The sequence below is a fragment of the Peromyscus eremicus genome, chromosome 3 (genome assembly GCF_949786415.1).
Source record: "Peromyscus eremicus chromosome 3, PerEre_H2_v1, whole genome shotgun sequence".
Classification (NCBI taxonomy): domain Eukaryota; kingdom Metazoa; phylum Chordata; class Mammalia; order Rodentia; family Cricetidae; genus Peromyscus; species Peromyscus eremicus.
This window is the reverse complement of record NC_081418.1, coordinates 118,075,138-118,101,821: the sequence shown is the minus strand read 5'-3', so window position 1 is coordinate 118,101,821 and position 26,684 is coordinate 118,075,138. Positions and strand designations below refer to the sequence as shown.

Genomic DNA, 26,684 nt, shown 5'->3' with positions numbered 1-26,684 from the left:
ATAAGTTATAATCTTAGATGGCCGTACATAATTTTTAGTACCTGCTGAGTTGACTAAAAGAGAGTAGGGTAGGTGCTAATAATTCAATATTCTACCAGGCATGGTGGTGGCACATGCCTTTAATCCCAGCACCGGGCTGCAGAGCCAGACAGATCTCTTGAGTTTAAGGATAGGATGGTCCAGGCTAGCCACAGATACAAAGTGGAAACATATCTCAAAAATAAATCATTGTTCTGATGCTTGGTTGCTGTCATTGTGATTATTTACACTTATGATCTGCTAGCAGTCAAGATGAAGAAAGCAAAGATAGTAATTATATATGACAAAAAACCTTCTCATGTGTCAAACTGAAGTCCTGCAACTTGAGCATCAATCTATACTTCACTAAGGATCTCCTCTCTCCATATCACACACACACACACACACACACACACACACACACACCAGTGAACACAAAGCCTTAGAGTAAAAAATTCTGTCTTCTTAAGGACTGCTGTCTAGTTGAATGGATACTTTATTAGACTTTGATCAAGGCATCCCTGTCCCTTCACATTTCAAAAAGAGAAAGAAATGCCAAGTGTCTGGGAACCTGCACACCAGCAATTTGTTTGACTTTTATAACCAAGGGGATGATGAACCAGAGGAGCCTTCCAGGGAATTGAAGGTGACCATGTCCCTTTCTCTATCAGTTGCCCAGGAAAGACACTTTTTCTTTCCTAGGTATACTATGCAGGGAAGAAATCTGAGCATGAAACCTGGCTCTCAATGTGGGTACCAAAGAAAATGCCAAATTCCTGGTAACATTTGATATTTCATAGGAAAAACACAATAAAGAAAATTAAATTGGACATAATTGTTCCTCCAATTTCTTTTGAAGAGTCACATTGCATTTTGATGGTCATCTTTGTGTCATATCAATTATTTCTCTTTAAGTAAATACTGAGATGTCCTTTCCTTTAAATCTTAGCAAAGTCACACAAACTACCAAAGTGTTAATCTGTGCTACATAGTTGAACAAGATTTATTTATAATTTATTTTTATAAACTTATTCACTTTCACTTTTTCTACTACTAATGGAATATAGTTGCTTATTATTTTGGAAACAACTCAATACTTTTCTGTTTCCATAGCAATGAGGCCACACTAAACATTGTATTACATTAAGACACAATTACCACAATTACTATCAATTTACTTACCCGTGTTAACAGTGGGTCACCATTTTTTAACCACCTGTATGTAGGCTTGGGCCTCCCATTTGCTTTACATTCCCAGAAGACACTCTCCTCCATGGCCACTTGGATATCATTTATCTTTTGAACCCAGTTAGGTTGAGCTATAGCAAATCAAAAACAAAGAAGAGGCATATGTTCACTGTATAGTCATTTTTTTTTAATTCTAAGCAATTGAAGATTAAAATGCATTTTTAATGAAATTCCTTTTCCACATGACATACAAGTAATAAGAGTAAGAAAACAATTAAGGGGAATATATACCCTTTATGAACACTGTGTTTCTGATCCATATTGTTGATCTTTTTAATGACGGTCACTTATTATTTGTTGATCTCATATTGGAAGAATGTTAGCTGTATGATCCTTAAAGCCAACATTTTTGAGTGAGTCTTGGATTTACCAAGCCTTTTAGAAAATCAAATTCTGCCCACAATCTCACATGGATATTCAAAGCAACATTTAATTCTCACATTTCATAATACTGAATACTATCCCAACCACCCACATTCTGCTATGTTTTTCATGCTTCCGTTGAAGGCATATTTTGTTTTTCTATGATTTCAATAGATATGTGGCTAATGTTTCATAAAAATATTCATAAATATCAGTTCTTGCCTACCATACAGTTCATGCTTTTATCTTCACAGTTATGTTTATTGGTAGAAGACTTTTGCTAAAACTCCTATAGAAAATAACTACAGCTATTATTTGAGGAAGTTACCTGTTCACAGGGCATTTCTACAGGGTAATAACTACTGATGTTAACTTAATAACCAGAGTTGATACCATTATTAATCAGAAGACATTACTCAATATTCCTAACATGTCTTTAAGCTGACTTGACCTCTATAAATCCATTCAATGATTCTTCAAGTCCTGGATAATTTAGTTCAAAGGGAAATTGGTAATGAGAAGGCTAAGCTGTACATCTTACCTTCTAGATAATACACAAAAAGAGAAAAACACTCAACGAGTCACTTAACCAGCAGAGGTCTCTAGGTCCTTGACTAAATGCTGTTTTCTTCTTTTCCATCTACAAGCAATTCCATGTTTTTCAAAGAGCAAAACACAATTTTGCAAACCCTCTCCTGATGGAGATGATGCATGGCTGCTTAAGAGGGGAGGCCAAAAGGGTCAACTTCAAAAAAACGTTACAACATCAACAAGCATTAGCTTGAATGAAGGGTTATAACCTGCATCTTTGAAAGAGCTGCAAGTTGGCTACTGTCCTCTATCATCCCGCTGCTAATGGGAAGGGAAGCTCACGAGGTAATATCTTCCCAGAGCTCTACTGGGAGAAGGCAGCATGCAACTCCGTTAGGACTAATGGCTTAGCCTGCCAGATACACATTCAACCTGCAGCGCATTCACCCCCTGCAGAGTCTGGGGGAACAAAGCAAACAAGAAAGACACAGAAATCTGTGGAATATTAACAAGAGCAACTTCTGAAAAAGAGTTTGGGAAGCAAAAGCAAAACAAGAAAGGACAAATGTAACAAGGAAGCAATGTCAAGTTGAAGTGAAAACAGGAAACTTCACAAACACATACAGAGACGGATTTCAATGTCACCTACTTCTTGCAACACTTGGGCTCATTCTTTCAAAAACTACAGAAAGCTGGAAGCCAAACCTTGCTATCTCACAAAGGAGCTGGGGTAGGAAAAGGAGGCTTTGAACAGAGTTTGAAATGACCTTGCAAATTTGAAACTAATTAGATACTTCTGAGGGCTCACTCTTTCTCTTGCTGTGGGGTCAAGGAGCTCAACAAGAATGGACAATTTGTCCTGGCAGAGGTGACACTCACAACTAATTTGCCTAATACTGAACTAATTCAGTATCTGACAACAGCTTTCAGGACTTTCTTTGCTTTCAAAGTGAAACCTGTTCACAAGAGCCAAACTGACATAATCTACATACACTCCTCTTGAAGCGAGTAAGTGCATAGGAACCCAGAGAGGTGAAAAGTGGGGCAGCTGGGAGAAGGGAGACAGCTTAACTGGTAAAGTGCTTCCTATACATGCGTGAAGACCTGACTTCAACATTTAAGGCCCACATATACAGACTGGGCATGGTGACACATGACGGTAATCCCAATATATGGAGGCAGAGACAGGAATATTTCTGGGGTTCACTGGATAGCTAGCCTAACTGAATTAGATGCAGGGATAGGCATATCTCAGGGGTTCACTGGACAACCAGCTTGCCAGCTGAACTGAATTGATGAAGTCTTGTCTTAAATTTCAGGGTGGGTGGCATCTTAAGGAATGATGCTTGAGGCTCACCTCTAATTTACATTCACACACACACACACACACACACACACACACACACACACACACACATTAACCTATTGTATGAGGGCAAAGAATGAGATAGTTTGAATTTTAATGTGCCAATTGCCGATCTACAGGTTAAAACCACACATGACCACTGTCTTCACTCACACTTATTTATGTTGGGTGAATCACATCTATTATAATTGGATGATTCTTTCTGTACAAAGTTTTCTACTTTGTAGAGATGGTTTACAGGTGTCTGTATGCTTTGGGGCTACCAAGTTAAAAATCTTTGAATGATGAACATTTAAGTTTGGCGCATTTTAGAAAATAGCATTTGTATAATGCATTAGATTGGATGGTGTTTATCATGTAGTACCAAAATTCAATGATAATGTTAAACTCCATGGTCCACATACCAGCTCACAGAAGTCCACATGTAAGAATTGTTACTTTACAACAATTCCTAAATATTCTTTTTTGAGCTCATGCATCAAACAAAATTAAATAAACTCATATCAACGAAGAAATCACTGTTTTGATCTTTTGCATTCTTTCATGTTTGAAACAGAAGAATCATTCCTAAGTCTTGTCTCAAGCCACAGGTTCAAATATAAGATTAAACAGCTGTGCTGGGATTTGACCCTGTCACACTGTTCATCTTTTGACAGATGAACAATCTATTCATTTCAGTCTTTTGTTCAATAACTGCCAGAAATGACCTAGATCAAAGTTTGTATATTCCAGCCACTGGAATCATACAAACCTCTTATCCAATAATAATTTCTATTTCAAGCAAATATAATTTGAACTCAAGGGGTCAAACAATTCTCAGATATATCTGGCCCTCTTCGTTCCCCAAACCAGAAATTTCTCACAAAACTAGAGGAAGACTTGGCTGTAAACTTTGGAGTTTTACACATCTAAGAAAGGGCTTCATAGGCAAAACCCTTTATGTAATTCTTGCCAAGCTGACCTATAGATATTTGTAATTATTTCTAATGGGTTCAACAATCTTAGAGAAGATGAGTCATTTACAAGAAATGCAGTGGCTTGGCTATATTATTGCTGTTATTCATAGTGAGCTTTATAAGTCTGGAGGTAATTACTCAGTTTCACTTTGCCGTCTATATATAAATCCTTCTTAGGATTCTTAACACTATTATTAAAATTTTCAAGATTGTTTCAATTTACCTTAACTATAATGCCCCAGTGTTCACTCTAGAACTAATCATATTTTAATGTTTTATATATTCTTTATAAGTCCCAGTTGTTCAATTTACATATATTACTGAAAGGACACTTGTATTGTGCTTCAAGATATCATACAACTTCAACCTCTGTTCACCTGTGATGGACTCCTATCTAATACCCACATCACAGTCACCATAATTCTCTCAGAGGGTTTCAAAGTGAGTTCTACAAGGACTAGGGCTTCTTAGAAGATAGTGAATTCAACCTGAGCAGGGTTGCTTTGTTTTAAATGCTAAACATTTCTTGTCACGTTTCATGTAAACTATGACTTGATGACTAACCACTCCCATGTTGAGAAACACTGCACTGCTGTGAGGTCTTGTAGCTGCAAGAAGAGCTTTGGGGTGCAGAGGTTGAAAACCCATGTTTTCTTCTTGAACTGAGACCAAGTTGAATACTTGACACTATAAAACTTTCATATGTGAAGCCTTAGCTTCACATTGCTTTTTGAAAGATTTTTATTAATTTCCAATTTTGTATCTTTGTGTCTATGGGGGTTGAATGTTCACATGAGCATAGGTGTCCACAGAGGCCAGCTGCACTGGATCCCCCTGGAGCTAGAACTGTATGTTTGTGAGCCTTCAGATGTGGATTCTGGGAACTGAATTCAAGTCCTCTGTAAGAGCAGTGCATGCTCTTAACTGCTGAGCCATCTTTCTAGCTCTATACATTGCTTTCTAAATTAAGGAGCTTCATGCCGCTTGTGGTTTTCTATTTTATTTGTCTTACTACACACTTTTTTTTATGGCCCTTTCATTTTTATATAAGGCTCAATTGTTTTTTTGTTTTTTGTTTTTTGTTTCTGGTAAGGGCAGAGGAGATGCCTCTGAGCCAACACTTTTGCAGATAACATTGACAAAGAAACATTAAAAACCCACCATGGTGTAAGGATAGAAAGATGGCTCAGACGTTAAGAGTACTTGTTGTTCTTGTAGAAGACCTGGGTTTGGTTCTTAGCACCCACATGGTGGCAAACAGTCATTCTTAACTGCAGTTCATGGGGTTTTTGATGCTCTTTTCTGACCTCTGCAGACACCAGTTACCCACATGGTACACAGACATATATGAGGCAAAACACCCATACACATAAAATATAATAAAGAAATCAGTAGGAAATGTAAAGATACCCTAGAAGGCAAGTCATAGCAGGCATATTTTTGTTAATAGGTATTCATTAACATAGAAAACAAATATGATTGCAGAAAGTCATGTGTCTATGAGATACTGGATGAGGTCTGTAAATGTGCTTTACCCGCTGTCAATGTGACACTCATTAAGAGACCATCACCATTATTTCATATCTTTGGGCTAATGTTTAAACTCATCTGCCATCTGCTCTCACCCAATTTTCTCCCCAGCCAGTGAATCTTCAGCTCTTGTCAGATAGGTTTTCTTCGTCTTTCGTTATAATAATAAGCCAGTTCCTGCCTCCACATCTTCATTTATACCATCTTGTTTTCAGGACTCCTCTCCTTCCTTTTATCCCCTAACAAGTGTTTTGCTCTGTAGTGTATGTCCTCTAGAATCCCTCTGTCCTGCAAACCTCAGGCCTCCTCATCTGGGGCTCACTTGGCACACATAGCCTAAGTATTGTGTGTCATCAACTGTATTATTTCTCTTTTGTAATTTTAATTTTTATTTATCCTTTGAAAATTTCATACATGTATACAATGTATCATGATAATGTTTGCCCCTAACTTCTCCCCTCCAGTTACTCCCAGGACCCCTATCATATCTTCCTACAAACTTTATGTTCTTCTTCATAATTATTTATTTGTTTATTGGTTTATTGATGGGTGGATGAATTGATTTTACTCACTGAGTTGAATTAGTGCTACTCATGTGTGCATGGGTATAGGATCATCCATGGGGAAATGGTGATACAACCTCTGACCACACATGACAACTATAAAAGTACATATTTTCTCTTTTCCTCCCAGGGATATTACAGACAATTTGTGACTTTGTAAGTGAGTTAGAGAGAACAAAATTAAATCACAATATTTCCACTATTTAAAAGGCCTCAGGACTGATACACTAAGGTCAATTACACCCTAACATTAACCTATGATTGTAGTGTAACAGGAATTAATTTTTCATTTTCATCTTAACTTAAGCCTTGACCTAATGTTTCTTGGAATCTGCTCTGACTGTGATGAATTCATTCCCCTCCCCTGTCCACCATGAGTTCCCAATACAATCAACAATACACAAGACTTACATGTGGCTCTCATAAGCATCACATGGGACATATTACTTCTTTTATTTATTTATTTATTTATTTATTTATTTATTTATTTATTTATTTATTTATTTTTGAGACAGGTTCGGAGACTGTCCTGGAACTCACTCTGTAGCCCAGGCTGGTCTCAGACTCACAGAGATCTGCCTGCCTCTGCCTCCCGAGTGCTGGGATTAAAGGCGTGCACTACCACTGCCTGGGAGGCATATTACTTCTAAGGCAAACACCAACACGCAAGTTAGGTGGCATCATTCCCATGCTATCAGGAGACCCAGGGATGTTTGGACTCATATTGGGAGTGTCCTGCTTTGCTCCAGGCCCTCTTCTGTAGCCAGAGGATCTAAAATTATATCTACTCAGCCAATGACATTATGAGTATTCATCTGAACCTATGATACTCAAAATGTGACCCCTGGACCACTGTGGATCCCCAGAATCCCTGCACGTCATTCATGCATTTCTCCTGTTCAAACCACATAGTGGTGTGAGACCAGATTTTCTTCACACTCTTCAACCAAACCAATACATCATGGTAGGGCAGACATAGAAATACATATGAGAATTTCGTTTCCTTATGAGAAAACAGATATTAAAGGGATTTGCAAAAACACAAATTCCACTCTTCTCCATAACTGTTTGGCTTGGGAAAGTTGAATCCATTTTCTTAAAATATGTTAATTATCTAAACATGCATTGTTTTCTGATCATTTAAAATAAATGATATACTAAATCAAAATCTCAGTTTTAACTTACAACACGGTAAATATTGGTGGATCGATCAAAACACCGTGAATACAGATTTGTGACTTTCAATGATTCTTTGGTCTGAAAAGAACACTTGAAATTAGAAGTGTAAGATACCCCATTAGATGAATGGATCCATTCATACAAAACTCAGCATGATAAATTTAATGAATAAAATATATATTTAGTGTGATTTGTCTTCTGTGGCAATATAGAGAGGCTAGAATTATGTTTCAACATACTGTTTTTGGTATGTCTTTGTTGCTTCTATTAGGATGAGGAACTTCTATCCCCTTTTCGGTATTATTACTTACAGCATGCTCTTGATGCACACTCCTTGAAAAATTGTAGTGATTAAATTTATTGGTGTCATTAGATGCAAAAAAAGGAACAAAAATCATGGGCTGTACCTGATGTGACACCTGGGGAAACTGAGGGTCCCAATATGACTTCTGCCTAGGACAATTAAGCAGTTATTGCTGTACTGTGAAATCACCTTAACTGCTGTGTTCATCTTCTGGTCACTCTGTCCTTTAAGCCACTTTGCAGGGTTGAATATTATCTAGCTGTCACATACACATAGCACATCCACGGGGAATTAGGAAGCTGCACACAAAATGCTTCTGTAATCACTTACTGATGACCTCACACACACTCACATACCCTCTGTAGTACCATCAAGCACACAGCTTTTCCTTTATAGTCACAGGACTGCAGCATGCAAAAATTAGACGCAGCTTACAAAAGTTGGTAGAACAATTTTTCTAAGAGCTCTTTTAAAACTCAGTGATAAGTTAGACCAGTGTAAACAAAACATAACGAAACAAAACAACAACAACAAAAGGAAAGCAAATGGGCCCATTGTTTATCCAGAAGTGTTCAGTTATGTCATTCATTGGTTACAGAGAGTATACAGGTGACTGACTGATGGGTCCTTGACGATTTTATCAAAGCACTGAACTGGGAGCAACAACAGCACATGTTATATGGTGGGGAGCAGTTCCAGGCATAGCCAGATCCCATACAGTATATTATCTTGGGCAAAATAATGTTTTGTCCCTAGGTTTCTATTTTATTTATAAAATCAAAGGAATGGACCCAATAGATTCTTCCAACAAAAGATTTATCAGAGTCTTTGAAATTAGAGTCTTTACTGGGATATACATTTCTCAGTTTCTTAGTGACAAATGTAACAATTATTACTAGAGGAGAAAGTGTGCAAAAGGTACTACCAGACTCTTAGTTCATAGTTCATTCTTCCAGGTGAGGACTGTAATTCTATCTGTATATTTGCCCAAAAAACCCATGTGACTCCAGAGACGATCAGGTGGAATGATGAGCAATTCCCAAGTGAAAGATGTACATTTTAGATTTTCCTGTCCTCTTTTCAAAGAAACTACTAGACCTAGACCTCTGAGTCTACTTGGTATATGTGGACTGACTGTGGTACCTTATGGGGCACCAAGATGGAAGCTTTCCAGAATAACAGGAACAATCTTTTGCAAGTAATATAATCTTGGGCTTCACTATAACATTGGTAACAATCTCTCACAGAGCAATGGTCCCTACCATGTGGTCCCAGTACAAGCATCAGCAGTAGTATTACACCTGGGAAATTTAACCAAAATGCAATCTTATATCTACCAAATCCAAACCTCCATGTACAGGGTCCAATATTCTATATTTTCTTAAGATTTCCCACTTACCCTGATGCACATTGAAGCTTCAGAACCTCTAGCATGGTATTTGGAATCTAGTTCTGTTTCTCAATATGTAAACATTAATCACACACTTTAATATCTTTGGGAGTCAGTTTCACTCTAAACTGGGTAGTTGGAGAAATGAAATGAGAAAGCCCCACTGGCTCTGACTCCATAATACATCTGTCTCTCTAATTCTTTTCCCCCTTCAAGTCCTAGCCACGAACACATCTCATACAGAGGGACAAATGGCTGCTTCACTGTCCTTTCTGCTCCTGGGATTCAAACATCTACTCATCACAAGGCAGCCAGCACCTTAGAAGTATGAATCAGAGGGAGTCATTTCACCGTTTAACATCCTCCCATGGATGGTGAATAAAACCTACACTCTACCTGGCTGTCAAGATCCTTCCTAGACCTCACCTTCCTTTGTTTCAGATGTGTGTCTTTGGTCCTTATGATTTAGAAACACAGACTTTCTTCCTGAATCTCAAGCTTGTCGCCAAGTTGTCAGACTCAGGGTCTTTGTGCCTCCTTCCTGTTTTCTACCTGGACTGTGCTTTCCTGTGGAAGGCGATCTCTTATTTTACTTTGGGATTCTGCTCAGAGGTCAATATCACACATGCCTTCCCTGAATCCTTTACCTTAGAGTCTTTCCCTGTGACCAGTTTCTTTATACCCAAGGGTTATCATTACTTTCTCACTAAAACCTGAAGTATTTGAGTTTATTTATTTGCTTGAGTACTTAATCTGTTAATATCAGGTGAAGTATCAGACCCATGAGGGCAAAGGTTTTTCTAACATCCTGCTGTACGTCAGTGGCCCCCCCCACATAGTAGGGCCATGGAAAGATAGTGTTGAACAAATGCATAATATATTAAGGTCATATCAGGAAAGTTCTGCCCCAGGTAACAAATTTTACCATTCTACATCTGAAGACAGATTTATTTTTAAGATATTTTTCTTGTAAAAAAAATAAAATAACTGAAAAAACAGACTAAAATTGACTTCCCTGGCAAAGTGGAGACCTGCACAAAAAAAACAGGATAAGGGAACATAAAATGTTCTATGTCTGAAATAATCTCAGACCTTCATACATGGCTATACCAAGTGGTACACATGAGCCTATGTGGGCATAGCTGTAGCAGTGGCCAGGACTAGGTCCTCGAATGAATTCTCACAGGGGAGGGGAGGGCAATGTGCCTCTGCACAGCAAGCTTTTGGAAGAAGGCTAAGTGCTTTTCTCAGTGCAACAAGGAAATAAAGATCCATTTTACCATGGTTGTTACTGCAGAGCTCCTAAATGGGTTAACACCATGGTAGAACAACAAATAATGTTTCCCTCAGTTTTCTTTTTGAGTATTAGTTTTTAGTTAGTATATAAGGGACCAGCTGTCACCATGACATTCAAACAACGTTTGGTTTTGTGCTTCTCTCTCATGACCCTTACCCTTGACACCCTTTATTCATCTTCTAGAGTCTTATCCTCTTTCATGTCTATGTGTGAAAGATATCTACTTATACACATGTGTGCATTTTTACACTGTAGACTGGCATCCACATATGACAGAGAAATGTTAATTTTGTCTGTTTTCAGTCACCTTGTTTCAAATCCATCCATTTTCCTGAAAATTTTATTTTTCATTACAACTGAATATATAGATTTCTAAGCACAAATCCATAGTTTTTAATCCCTGAGCTAGCATACTTTAATGTTGTAAGGAATTGTCTTGTCAACAAAGGCAGAACGTTCCTGGATAAGTGACTAGGGCTACATTCTCCCTTTGGGGGACTCTACACAGTGATTTTAATTATAATAATTCATTTAACTTGAAGATTAAGGCAGCTGGATATTAGGAACAGAGCACTGGGAACACACCAAACCTCTCCCTTCAAAGAAAAAAAAATAGAAAAGAAAAAAAAATGACAGTCAAGCACTTCTGTGTAATTAAGCCCTCCCTCGACAGTGAAAACAATATCAGCGATATGCTAGTTGAGGAAGAACAAAAGAATAAACAGATACAATAGCCAAGTGCTGTGAAAGTCAGCTCATCCGACCTCAAAGTGACTGACAAGGCGGTGACATTCTGCTGTCTTCAGAAAACAGGCCAATTGTTCTGCTTCTTCAACAAGCACTGTTATAGACAGTGCCATTTAGAAGGCAAGCACTTCCAGTCCCTGATTTTCATCTCTAGGACAGGGTCCCTGGGAAGCACCTACTTTACAGAAGGCTGGGGCCCATGACAAGGCTCTTCCTCCATCACAGTAACTCTACATTGTTATACTTCCTGAGCAGGAGATTGCCAATCCCTAGGAAGATCCATGGCAATCCTTGGCTACTGAAGACATCTTCTTAGCATATGGAATGCGAACATTTCACATTAAAACAAAATCATGAAAGTGGAAATAACTTTATTCATTTCATTGAGTGATTTACATTAACATTTAGGAAATATCAACACTAAATCTAAAAGTCTATTCCATTAAGAAGAAAAAAAATGTTGCCCACTTTGCCTAAGTAAATTCAAGGGGTTGCTACCTGACATAAAGGAAAATAATTATCAGAAGGGTGCGAAAAATAAATCTCAAATAGTTAAAAATACATGGCAATTGCTTCTCATCAAATAAATCTGTAACCTTGGCTCTTGTGAGTTTCCAGTTAACTGTGACATGTTACACATTCCAACCCATCAAATAAAACATCAACTCTCATAACTTAAGAAAGTGAAAGATCAAATATCAAATCTCTTATTTGGTATAGGTAGAAAGACAAATACATTGTAGTTTTTTTCCCCAGACTACTGTTGTCCTGATCATTTTATAAAGAACTTTCTAGAATCTTGCCATACCAGCGACTTCACGGGTATGTGAGTCTAAAATGCTGAGAGTTGTGTATAAGAATATCAATGGCTGGTGCTGGATATGTTCTTTGCTTTCCAATCTGCTTCTAAAATGCTTCATATGATTACTGAATGTAGTTCTCAACTTATCTTAAAACTAAAGGAGTTTGGAGGAAGAGCATATAGAAATAAGTGTTATTGGCCAGGTGTGGTGGCATATGCCTTTAATCTCATCACTGAGAGTTCAAAGCCAGTCTAGTCTACACTGTGAATTCCATGACAGCCAGAGCTACAAAACAGAGAGACCCTCTCTCAAAAACAAAATAAACAAAACAAAATAAAAATAAATTAACTTGTCATCTCTCAAATTTGTTTCAGAATGCACTTCTAGTGAAACCCTCTTCTGGATTTCAGATCAATAGCTTATGGAGCTTTCTAGGATACACTCAATAAGAACCATGTGGCACAGATTTTGCACTTATATTATGTTTGGGTCAATACAGATGATATGATCAGAAGAGGAGAAACTTCACATAAAAAAATCTATGAGATATTTTTATGCTCTTCTCTGATGTCCACTCTGAGAACTAAATTTGGGCAGTGTGCATTTTGAAATGTTCATGCTACCATATTAAACTGCTGTCGAGTAGGAGCAATTACAAAGAATTAGGATGAGCCTCAATTCAAAATTCAAATGAAGCACAGAGCTTCAATTACACACACACACACACACACACACACACACACACACACACACGAATAACAAATGATTTCCGGTGTCAGGCTTGTATCTCAATGGGAAGAGAAAAACAGGAAATAGTCTCCTGTAGGAGTGTGTTCACACTACCATCCACCTCCTAAACACATCAGCTTAATTCCTTCCTCTCTGCTCTTTCAACATCCTTGCCCCCACCTACACTTTCCACACCCGGAGTCATTGAGGGCATGCTAATTATATAGAAAAGGAAGAGCCTTAAACAAACCTATTCTACATATAGAAAAGGGAGAGTCTTAAACAATCCTATTCTACATGATTCAAAAAAACCAAAAACCAAAAACCAAAACAAAAAACCAACCAACCAACCAACCAACCAACCAACCAACCAAAGAAACCACCTCCAACTGCAGATCTGCCAGTGCATGATTTTACTATGAAGCACTTCTGTAGCATGTCAAATAATAAGTAGAACTGAAAACTTACCATAAAAAGTTAACTGTCCCTTTGCTACGTTTTTGCCCCTAGTGTTTTCAGCCACACATTCATATGAGCCAGCATCTTCCTGCTGAAAATTGGGAATTTCCAGAATTCCATTTGACTTGTGTCTTCTGGCTTTCCTTGCTATCGGCTTTCCATCAGCTCTCCGCCACAGAATAGTTGGGACTGGGCTGAGAGTGAGAAGAAAATGGGATGGACCAAATTAAAGAAAGCTCTATCTCTTTTTTAAATTGATGCTGACAACCCCTTCCATTGTCTCCAAAGCTAGGAGCACATTAAAACATTCTCCAAATTTCATTCCTATATTACCATTATTTTAGCAACATCTTTATCTCTAGCATCATTCACTTCATGTTTTTTTTAAAATCAACATTCTTAACATTAAAGAATGTAATCAAGCACCTATGTAGCATTATCATGGAAAGGAACATTTTTAATAAGTTAATTTTATAATTTTCTAATATATCTAGTTTTTCTAAATTGTAGCTATTAAAATAAAAATGTTTAGGCACATATATGGTGGTATTAAAGTGGAGGTAACTTCCTGCACATCCCTCCCACTGAGATGGGGTCCATGTCTACTCCCCCTGAACTTGTTGGGCTCTTTAAACTGACTAATAAGTAGACAGGAGTGATGTTGAGTTGATTTCTAGATTCAGGCATTAAGAGACAGATAGCTTCCATGCTCTTTTTCTTGGAACACTCTCTTTCAGGCACCTATGAGAAGTTCACCTTAATCCTGCCACACAGAGGTTGATTCATGGAGGTTCTCCTAATGATAGACCGAATTGGCCCCATCATCCAACCTTGCCTCCAAGATGCCAGAAATGTGAACAACACTTCTTTGAGGTCTCCACACTATTGATGTGCCAGCTTCACACCATGAGACCCTCAGAGGCATCACACAGACCAAAAAAATCACCCAGCTAAGCCTTACTTGGATTCAAACCCAGAAATCTTGAGATAATAACAAGATATTAGCAGTTCGTGCCTTCTAAGTTTGTAATGCAGTAGTAGAGAGCAGAAACAATGTATTCTTCTAAATGTTATGTCCAGCAATGTGAATAGCACACTGTAAGTTACACCCACATATTGAACAAGGGATAGTAAAAGTAATGAGTTTATAAAATGTTAAAACTACAACCTAATTGCTGGCACAGAGGAGCAATTCACTCGTGACAACCTGGTCTGGATAACACAGTTGTTCTTATTGTCATTTACATATTGGTGACCTCGCCGAATTATAGTGGTCCATTTGGAAGGTGGTTTGTGGAAACTAAAGTAGCAAGAAGAAGAAAAGAGCAATCTGTAGGGTCTTAATGTACTCTCAAGGCATCTATCGTCCTCTTGCCATAACTGTTTGGAACACATCTTAAATCGCCAAGGAGGGCAGCCTGTCTGCAAATGAGTGGTTTTTAAGCTAACTGCAGCTTTTAGGATTGTGGCTTCCTAGCAGGGGATACAATTATTTACTTATTTATTTTTCACAGAAACACTCACAGAGAAGTAATTACACTAAAGACTTGCCAATCTTCTCTGGGAAAATTGAGATGGTATTTAAAAAATTAAAGCTATCAAATCTACTGTATTTGTTTTAAAATAATTTCAGTTCATTAGGCAGACACCAACTCAAGATGCAGGAGGGCTCCATCAGAAGCACATTACGGGGTATATTCAATCATATATATACTTCATACATGCCTTTAAACACAACTGTACTTAGGCTAGTCTTCTACTCTTAAGTGGGCGATGATGGTGTGTCTCAACAGCTACACACGCATATCCAAACATTTCTGTGTGGATTTGAGGAACCCAATTTGTGTCTTTTGTTTTTATTTTAGCACCATTCAAGCATTGTGAATAGACTTTAATTCATAGTCCCTTTGGAAGTGTGAGCAATGTGAATTTTGCTTTCTCCAGGGAGGGTTTTGTGAAGTGTCATCTTGCAAAGACTGCCAAATGTAGACCCCGACGATCGAGTCACCTGCTCTTGCTATCTCCCTGGTTGTTTCATAGGTTCACAGAAAGACTTCACAATTTTAAGATCAACCACAACACAATGTGTGCAATCTGCCTTTCTGCTCAGGAACAAATCATTGCCATTTTCTGTGTCTCACATGTGGCTTTACAGCTTGCTTTTCATGTCTGTGCAGCACTCGGTCCTGCAGCTCTGTCATAATTTATACACTGTGGTAAGTTTTTAGGAGATACAAAATTACCACCGTGTGAAACCTCATCAAAGTAAAGATACTGCTGTGGCCTACACTGCCACAACTTGAAAACAATCATTCCATTAGAGTTGAAAATAAAATTGGAAATGCAAAGAATGACTAAAGTTTCTGTGAAACACAAGACATTTCATTTCCAAATATTATACACTGAGACAAGGACTGAGCAAGAACTCGTGTTGTGACTTTTGTCAATACTTAGGCACAGAGGAAATAGACAGAATTAAGAATGAGTAGCTGCCTAGATGGGGCTGAATGAAAACACTGAAGTAGACCATTAAAATCCCTAAGGGCCCCAGCGTTCTCCCTTCTGGTGGTGGTTTACATTGTGGAGCCAAACCATTCCTGTTGGTTACTGGCATATAAAAATCCCAGCTGATCTGCATTTCCTTTCTGATGCCCTCTGGCAGATCCTCTATGGAAAGGCTAAGTGCTTTCCAAGTAAGTTCCTTTAAGTGCAATCCAGACGGAATAATAAAGTTGTGAATAATTTTCAGACCACTCTAAGATAGACTCTTAGAAAGCAGCTCTTCTCTATCTCTAACGAGAGCAGAAGGGAATCCAAATGAGAGAGAAGAGTTTGGCAATTTGAAAAGGAATTCAAGAAAAAATTTTATTTATCCTCTGTAAACGGGTCCAGCATGAAAGTCCCCATTTTTCCAAATAGTCAGCTTGCCTGTACCTCAGATGAAGGCCATTGTTTTCCTGTCATTCTGGGTTAGACAGCGTGTGCATTATAGGTCATAATAATAGAATGAAATACTTTTTCAGAATCATCTGTTCTCCTCTCCTTTGTGGCCATGTCAGTCGTGGCAGCCCAAACCTTCTGGAGCCATTACCTGTCTTTCTCCATAGGAAGAGGACAGAATCAAAGATGCAAGCACAGAATTACAAAGAGAAAGACGACTTGATTTTCAGACAACTCAGAAAACCATGGCTGTGAGCACCAAAGACAATTCTCTACCTGCCAGAGCTGAGGGGAGGAGAGACAACCAGAACTTACTTTCCTAAGGCAAAGCATTCCAACTTGACCGTTGTTCCTTTCTCAGCCGGGACTGTTTCTGGAAACTGCACTTCTATTTTGGGCTCATATTCACCCATCACCCCTGCGAACAAACAAAGAAACCAAATCTCAGAGGTTCTGTCAAGATGTACATAAGTGTTTTCTGTCACCTAGAATACTCCTGTGCACTGATAGGTGTACACTTAATTCCTTCACCTGAAATAGGCTCTACTCCAATACCATGCGACCCCAGCTCTTCTCCAGTCTCTTGGAGAGAAAAACTCATGTCACAGCATTTACACCACCTGCAGAGGATTACATTTTCTGTGTTTCTCAGAAGTACTTTGTAAAAGTTGCTTTGGGTGAAGGAAGGAAAAAGAATTGATATGTTCCTAGTCAGTAGGAATACCACTCCCTTGGGAACACACAGCACAGAACATTAAACTATTTATAAACACTTTAAAAATACATCCTTTGTGGTATCCACATAGTGATTTCTCAGAGTCATTCTCTGGCCACAGTGCTTATTCACATGTGAGGCCAATCTGAAAGGATCTATGTGAGTACATTCAAGGCAGCCTCTGAAGCTGTATTCTATGTTGTCAGCCCATAACAAATGGTTAGCACCCATAGCCTGCAATTTCTACATGTGCTTGTCCTGTCAAAGTTAATTACCTTGGTAGTCATAATACCCCATATCGAGAAAGATGACTGTGTGATGACAGTCACAGTGACAACCCAACAGACTAAATCTATGTTTTGTGACTAAAAACGTATCATTTATTTCCTATCAATACCTATCAATACTATCTTCACTCATTAGCTAAGACTGCCCACTGGTTTAATATGCTTATTTCTATTTCATCTCTGGACAGTTCCATGATTATTGATTCAACAGTACTGGCGAAGAGTTTGGGGTTATCAAGTTCATTGCAAAGCGAACGGTCACTCCAGTTCATCTCTCATATAGCCCCCCATCCCCACCCCTTAGTCAGAGCAAAGAGAAATGAAAGGTTTCAGAAGAAAAGAGTAACAACAAGGAATGGACAGGCACAGGTGCAGGAACAAAGCGAGCTGATTTTATTCATCTTGCAAACACTTTCCACGTGCTGGTTCAGAAAACGGAGAGGCGCCACAAGGATCTAATCAGTCCATGAAAGAACAGCTCAGCACTATGAGTTAGATATTTCCAGTGTTGCTGGGTTTGCCGTGAGGGCTGTGGTGGAGGGGTGAACTCGAACACAGTTCTGCCGTTGCTGTTTGGTTTTCTTTTCTTTTTTAGACTAAAGACTAGCTTTAGAAGGGACTTTGAGATAACTTCCCCACTGTCCTTAAAAAGAATCTTTTTAGATTCATTTATTTTATATGTATGAGCGTTTTGCCTGCAAGCATGTATGTAGATAGTGTGAGTGTGTGGTATCTAAGGAGGTCAGTAGAAGCCATTGGATGCCCTGGAACTGGAGTTACAGATGGTGACGAGCCACTATGTACTTGCCGGAAACTGAATCTTGGTCCTCTGCAAAAATAGGTGCTTTTAACTGCTGAACCATCTTTTCTTCTAGGGTCGTTAAGTTTGATGTTCCTGAGTACACACTTCAGTGCATCTAGGGGATATCATAGTTAGGGCCTTTTAGAGCAAAGGATCGAGACAACTCCGAGTTCTCAAAAGCATACAACTGCTGTTAATAGCCATCCTTCCTTTTACAAGGGATGCTGTAATTTCAAAGGAGTTAACACTTTGTTTTCAGTCCCACCAATATCTAGTTAATGGTCAAAGTTAAAACTCAAGGCTTGAGTCCTCACCTTTTACTATGACCTTTCTCCACTGTAGTATATAAAACTGCCAAAGCAGATTAAGACACACCAGAGCCACATTTGACTTGTTCACAAACAAAGCTATTTTCCTTTTTTTTTTTTTCAAGTCTCTGCCATAATTCCTCTTGCACCTACATTGGATTGCTTCCCTTTGAGCATTAGCACAAAGCTGACTGGGTAATGGTGTGGTGCATACTAACAACAGCATTCACACACAGCTGCTGAACTTGCTAACAAACCGTCTGTACGGTTGAATCATCATCCCATAAATATCAGTAGTATGACTCGGAGTGCAGAGAGCACGTTAACACCTCTAGTGCTGTGCATGTGGCTGTATACTCTGAGATTGGTGTTAATTGAAAAGAAAAAAAAAGGAGTTGCCTTAAGATGAGGAGGTCTTTGTCTTCCCAGGAAATCAAGACAGTTTGCATGGCAATATATCACATGTTGAATGGAGATGAGACAATAAGGTTAAAAATATTAGCGGCAAGGATGTCTTAGAAGTGATTGGCTTTGTCCCTGTTTTATCTTTTTATATTGTCATTACATGTACATCATGCTTCTCTAATGAATCTATGAAGATTATAATGAGGAGAAAGTGTATTTTATGCAACCCTGTTCTGAACATCAGTGTGCATGGAGACTCAATAGCCATATTGTCAAATATCTATTTCCCTATCCTAAAAGTTCTACCTATTAGAATGTGGATTTGGAGTCTCCTCTTGTACAATTGTTCCATAGAACTCCCATTCCACCCCTCTGAATGTCCTACTCTCTACCTCACTGTGGTTTGTGAATGACTGGAAAGAACCAACATTTCTTCTGCTTCATTTCTTACTGTTTCCATAGTACTTAAAAAAACAAACATTTTTTAAAGATATAACTTGTATATTAACAATTTACTGATTTTAATGGCACAGTTCAATGATTCTTAGCAAGTTTGTTTACACATTCTGAGCATTTCCAATACCCAAATAATATCTGTGATGCCCATTTACTGTTAATTTCCAGCCCCGGCACAACACAGACTGCAGCAGCCTCTGACCTGCTTTCAGCACAAACTAGCTGTTCTGGGCATTTCATAGCAATGGGATCATATATCTGCATCCTTTTAAAAATACTTATTTCTTTTTATTTTATTTATATGAGTGTTCCCCTCGTGTATGTATGTGCATCACATGTATGTCTGGTTCCTTTGGAAATCAGAAGAGGGGACCAGATCCTTTGGAAATAGAATTCTGGACAGTTGTGAGCTGCCATGTAGGTTCTGGGAACTGAATCTGGATCCACTGAAAGAGCAGCCAATGTTTTTAACTGCCTGCTTTTCTCCAGTCCCCAGTTGGTCTCATTCCCATCTGGCTTCTTTTATATGACATGCTTTCAAGGCCCATGCTATAGCACACCAACATTCTGTTTGATCTGTTTTAAAAAAGGACGCCATTGTAGGCATAGCTCGCATTTTATTTATAAGATGAAAATTTGCATTAGTTTCATAGTGGTCCTATTACAAAGAACTACAAATCAAGCAGTTGAAAGGAACACATTTTGCCACAGTTCTGGAGGCCTGGACAGGTCTGAGCTTTATGACTGGGTATATAGCCTTGCTTCTTTCTAGGTTCTGAGGGTACCTGTTATTCTTCAGTGTTCCTTGGCTTGTAGTTATGTCATTCAAATATCTGCTTTTGTTTTCAGATGACTCTTTCTCTGTATCTTCTCTGTAGATGAAAGCCCCATTCTATTGCAGGATGACCTCATTTTAATTATCTCTGGACTTATAATGATCCTAGTTATTAATAAAGCTCCATTTTAAGGATGGAGGTGGGAAGAGGTAAGATGCAACATACTGCAACACTGACTGATGGCCATTTGGGCAGCTGCCATATTTAGCTATGGCCAATGATGCTTCAATGAGCCATGATGTGCTTTGTGGGGGCATATATTCATTTGCTTTATGTTCTCTGTGACATTCATATACATGGCTCTTTGCTGATTTATGTTTTACTTCAAATGATGCAGCCTCAAAGTAATGTTTTCTGTCCATTCTCTCTAAACTCTGTCCCTACTATTAATTTCTATCAGCATTTCCTTTCCTTCACGTTACTTATCACAATGTAAGACTCTCTCATTTGTTTATGTATTTAGTGGCTTTCACCCAGATGAGAAAACACACCACCAAGTGATGCATCTGTGTTTTTCATACTTATATTCCTATCTTAGATTCCCAGTCTCTTAATAGGTATTCAATAAATAACTATGGACATAAAACACCTTAAAAACTCCAGGGCACCTCTCAACAGTGTGACTGTTTCCTATCATCATCTTTACAGATAGTTATAAAGAATGTATTTCCCCCATTGTACATTGAATCTTGAGGAGTAAAAATTTAATTTTTTTCTATGTCATTCACCAATCCTATCTCAGTAATAACAGGAATATGAGTAAAGTGAGATGAACGGGAATGTGCAGCAAGGAGAAAAGATGGGAGGCATAAGGCATTTTAAGTATGGCCTATAATAGTAAGAGACACATGCTGTTTTCCAGCCTTGAGAGTCATTTACTACATATCCTTGTGGTTTTCATTTACTAACATCAACTGTATAGCTTGTTTTTCTGGACATACAGGGTTAGTTTCTTGGTATATAGAGTGATCCATATTTATAGCTATATAAATATGAACAAAGAATTATCAGTAAGAACAGGTTGATCTGAATACACAGCAGTAGTTACAGTACATAAAGATGATTTTCACTGCTGCTTACAGTAATGTCAGTGCATATAATGAGTAACCTCGTCTTATCGTATGAATAAGGGAAGCACTTTTCTCCAAGTATATTGTGAATAGTATTCTGGGAATCCCTGTGGAAGTGCTCCATCTAATTTGGGCTACATCTGGTGCAGGCTGCATTTTATTTGGTTATTTCTTTTATTTTAACTATCGGCCTTTATTTTTTTATATCAAAAGTCAAATCCGTTGCCTTTCTGTTTTGGGGAAAACAAAAGGCTGTTTAAAACACAGACATAACTTTTTAGGTCATTTCTCTGACCACCTGGACATGTTTGAACTTAATTGATCCACAGATGGTCCGGTGGCTTTCAAAGCATGGCCATTGATAGAATTACTCCTGAGTACTTTTTCCATCTTCACAAAGGTGGGAGATATTAAAGTTTAGGTATATCTACTTAACCAAGATAAACTAGAGGGAATGCATGCAATACACCCTGGTTCAACCAGAAAACAAAATGTCTGCTACACTTTTCTTCCATATAGATTAAATGATTTACCCATCGTGTCCAACTGTAAAAAGGCACACTTTCCTCTATATAGTTATCTGAGAGGCTGGAAAACCAGTCTTGGCTTATGAAAATGCAGTTTCAATGTTTTCTGTTCTTGGAACTAGAGATCCACTATAGCAGTTGTAAGAGTTACATAAAGCACCTGAAATTCCTAATGTCAAAGTTCCCAAAAGGCAAGGTCTTTGCTCTGTTTATGCTACAGTAGAACTTAATAAATATTAACATCCATCATAAAGTATTCAGTACACTTGGCAAAGGGGGCTGGGGCTCACCAAGGTTAACACTGTCCTGATTTCTGTTTTTACAACTTTTACAAGGCTACTGGTTTTTGGTACGTTGCCTGGTGATATGGCATACTTAAACAATGATGAATTGCTTCCTGTGTGTAAAAGCTGATTTTGTGAGGAAACCTGGCTAGAAGCTCCCTGGTGTTTATTCAGAAGCAGTCATTCATTCTGTGATTGAAGTCACCTGGAGGGCTTTAGTTTCTAATTTCCAGAGCAGAATGAAAGCCCGAGGATGAAGAGCGGCAGTTCCAAGTAGCTCCCAGGTGATGCTGCTGATAGTTTGAATAAAACACCTTGAGTGCCGCTATCCTAATTCTGAGTGGAGCAAGATGTCTGACCTCACATGAATAAACCTGTCCTTTGTGAGCCAGTCATGGTGGGAGATCCTCGGAGTGGAGGTCTACCGGCAATGAGGCAACTGAAAGCCATAACTTTGTTGATGACCTTGTGGGTGGAGATTGCTGCACATTTAAAATCTGGCCACTTATTGAGGGTTGCTGCCCATGTCTGTGAGGACACAGGATTTAAGGATATAGATGACAATTGACAGATGATGAAAGTGAAATCAGCCCCATGCTGCTCTTGTTTAAGTACAATTTGCGGAGCACTGTGCCGGCAGAAGGAAGACAGTTTGCAAAACTGTGCACCGAAAGAGTTTTGCCAACGCCTGCCTTAGCTGGAATCTGTGCTTGCTAAATTAAACCACAGATGGAACGAACATTTACTAACTTCCACTGAGTGGGATTTTCTACTGAAAAAAAAAATTGCCAAAATTGTTTTGGAAAAAGTTTCTGCATTGACTTTTTTGAAAAACAAGTCACATGGTGTGCATTCCATTAACCTAAAAATATTTGGAAATATCTGATTAGTCATACAAGTTTCCTTGGCTGAGTTTACCACTGTAGCCTTAAACATCCCCCCACTCCCCCCCCACATGATTTTTCCATAGTATGAAGAAAAATCCGATGAAATTCTGAGGACTGGTCGAGGTTATTTCTGTTTCTGAGATAAAAACCTATGACCACAAGAGATTTAGAGAGGAAACAGTTTATTTGACTTACACATCATCCTCATAGTCCATCATTGAGAGATGTCAGGGCAGTAACACAAGCAGCAGAGGCAGGGACCATGAAGAACATTTCTTACTGGCTTGCTTTCCATAGTGTGCTCAGCCTGCTTTCTTATATGACCTAAGACTACTTGCCCAGGGGTGGCACCACCCACAGTGGGCTGGGCCTTCCCACATCAATTATTAATCCAGAAATGCACCCCCACACGCATGCCCATGGACTAATCTGATGGATTCAGTTCTTCAGCTGAGGTGCCTTCTTCCCAGATAACTCTAGTTTGTGTCAAGGTGACAAAAAATAATGGCCGGAGGATCTCATATATCACTACCCACAGTCCAGTAAGATAATGCCCTCCAAACTGAGTGTCTAAACCAGAATCTCCTCACTGCCAGAGAAAGGTAAGGTAGTATATATCATGTGTGCTTTACTATCAGGATCTTGGAATGATCTCCAAACCCTCACATGAGAAATGAAAGTAAATGCATTCTTTGTCTTAAATAATATCTGTACCGCCTTCCTTTCTCTTCAATAGTTAAGATGCAGAGAGAACTTTTTCCAGAAGGCTCTCTCAGTACAAAGACAGGGTGAGCATGTATCACTGCTTGGCCGGGAGAGTGTCTGCTTACCTGAATTCCTGAGGTAACTTGCTATATCCAGTATGTGCAACTCACTATAGAATATTGAGCTATTTTTTTTTTTGTCTCCTTTGAGGATACTCATACATACTAAAATGTTCTTCATGTTGTTTTGAATTAATTCTCTCTCTGTCTCTGTATGTACTGACACTAACTGAACTCAGTAGAGGCACTATTGACAGACAGGTTTTTTTTTTTTTTTTTTTTTTTTTTTTTTGAAATTGAATGACAGCATCAGTGTCTCAGAAGTCAGCAAAGCTTTTTAATGGAAGGTCAGAGAGTACAGGATTCACTTGGACCCTGTGGGTAGAAGGGCTAAACTCTCTCATTGTACTTTGCAAACAGTCATGGACAAACACCTGCCGATTGGCAGGTAAGTGTGTGCTAATAAAACATTATTAAATAAAAACAGGTGGTGGGCCCAGGAGCCATAATGGGCTGACCCTAAGCATTGAGAAAATGGAGAAGATAGTAACATTTGAAAGAACAATGTCATCAATGGACTATTAGAACTAACAAGAGGCTTCAATAAGCTTAGCAGATATCAAATAACTTTTAAGAGTAGAAGCATTCCTTAACAAGCAATAACAAATTAGATAGTATGGTTACAAAGTACCATTTAGAATAACAATAAAAATGATAGAAAAATCTAGAAATGATCCAAGAATAGCTAACTTATCAGTGTGGAAAAATTTAAAAATTTTATTTATTGAAATAGGCCATGGGCATAGCTTGCCTACAAGGAGTTTGCCAGCACTGAGTAGCTTCTGCTGGGCACTCTTTTTTCATTTTAGGTCGCCCAACATTTCCTGGAAGATTCTCAAGACCATGCAAGTGTCTCTCACACACAAGTTGTCAATCGAGTCATAATTCCATCCCCATTCATAATTCTGTGGCTTTGGCATATCACTGAAAGGGAATCTGTTTTAATGCTGCACTCGCATGCATTATAGCCCCACTCTATATCCTAGACTATATGCCCACTAGATATCCTAACTGTACTATTTCCGAGTACAGAACAACTTCCATATTCTTACTGGAAAGCTTACAAAGTGTTTCCTCAATATCTATTGGTTAAATATATGATTAAGACTTTGAGGCTAGCAGTTGAGAAATGTGCTTACTTCTAAACCTGACTAACTGAAGTTTATCATTGGGCCCACGTGATAGAGTGAAAGAACTGACTCCTGAAAGTTGTCTTCTGATCTCCAAACCTCCAGCCCAATGAATAAATAAGTAAATAAAGTTATCAGTCCAAGCCAACTCAATTCTGGGCAGCACACCTCTAGTACTTTATTTTATCCATAGTTTCTCCATCTATTAATTCTATTGTTGAGAATTCACTTTTATAATCCCAATAAAACTAGGTCCTTTGCTAGTTTGGAGTTCTCTAAGATGATGTTTCCATGGGCTGAAAACTGGCTCTTTCGACTTCATAGTATACTGCACATCAGGCACACTGAACAGATGCTTCCTAACTGAATAGCCAAATGACCATCCAAGACCTTTGGCCCCCATGGACCTGAAATGGAATTGGCTGGAACAGAGGTCTAAAGATGACTGCCAAGTTCCTAAGCTTGTCAAACCTTCAGAATATCCGCAGCCATTAAGACTCTATTAAATCAGATTAGCTATGGCAGCTTAGAGAAACAGCTCATATCCTTTAGTCATTTAGATGTTCTCATCAAACATGTTTTACGCCCACAGATCCTTAACTGTGATGTTGTTAGAAAATTAAAAACAAGACAAGATTGCTGTGACAAAGCTGCATGAAAGTTGCAATTAAAAGTGAGATTTAAATAAAGGAGAAAGTTTTGGGGAGAAATACTTAAATAATAACATTGAAATCGAGGATATATACTTTTGCCTGTTGCCTAAATGCTGGGTTATCAATAAAAGACTCTAAGTAGGTCAAGTACACACCGAAAGAACTACTCTAAATGCTCTAATGTCTTTTTTAAAAATCCGACTCCTAGGTTAATTAAGTGGCCCATAAATAAAGCTGATTTATTCATAAAGACAAATAGTGTTTGCTAGGGCCCCCATGAGACTTAAATGCAGGTCGGAGAAATATTAGGAACACTTACTGTGAGCAGTTAGCAAGATCGTAATGGAGGAAACATGAGATAGAGGCAATACATTTCCAAAAGTCCCTCCTTTTGCTTTATTTATTTATTTTGATATTTGCTTTGGTATAAATTTGGAACTATAGAATGGGCTGTGTTTTGTGGCCCATGTTTTAATGTTGATAGAGATGGGGGCTCATTCCATGGTCCCAGTGTAGTGAAGGTGGACTTTGCTGTCTGCTAAGATTTGTATGTGGAAGAAATCTGACCCAATGAGGAAACATGCGTCTTGTCTGTAGACTAGTGTTTTATGTGACTTGATCTTGCAAATTTTGATATTGAAGTAAACAGAAAAGCTGTGCCTAGAATTCCCTAAATGACAAGAAGAAATCTTAGAGATAATATAATACATATTGTACATTCATATGGCAAAGACAGCTAAGGACCAGAGAAATGAGACCACGATCTCATATTACTTGGAAGCTGATCTGTTACTGTACTCCACAATTCCATCACCTTTCCCTTCCTACACATGTTCAGAACATTTATTTTTGTCCACTTTGGGTGTTCTTTGAATCTAGGCGATGCTGAGATCATCATCATCTGGCCTTTCTTCCATTAGGTTAAAGCAAGATTTAAGATAATAACATTAAATGCTTCAACACTAAGCCTGATCACTGTTCTCATGGCTGAATACTATTAAGTTAGTTAGGGGAAGAGGAGAAGACACGGGAAAACGTGGTTAGGAATTCCACTTATACTCTGATAATATAAATGTA

At 38.4% G+C, this 26,684-nt stretch overlaps 1 protein-coding gene across 6 annotated transcripts in view; it reads right to left on the bottom strand.

The window, feature by feature from the left end:
• The window catches only part of LOC131906031 (contactin-4), a 350,158-nt gene that overhangs the window by 195,712 nt on the left and 127,762 nt on the right, over positions 1–26,684 (bottom strand). For all 6 annotated transcript variants that reach the window (XM_059256813.1, XM_059256815.1, XM_059256814.1 and 3 more), the window contains exons 4-6: positions 16,739–16,841; positions 13,493–13,677; positions 1,201–1,337 (exon numbers count right to left, since the gene is read on the bottom strand). In XM_059256813.1, coding sequence (XP_059112796.1) covers positions 1,201–1,337; positions 13,493–13,677; positions 16,739–16,841 — 425 coding nt within the window. The remainder of the gene's footprint in view (positions 1–1,200; positions 1,338–13,492; positions 13,678–16,738; positions 16,842–26,684) is intronic.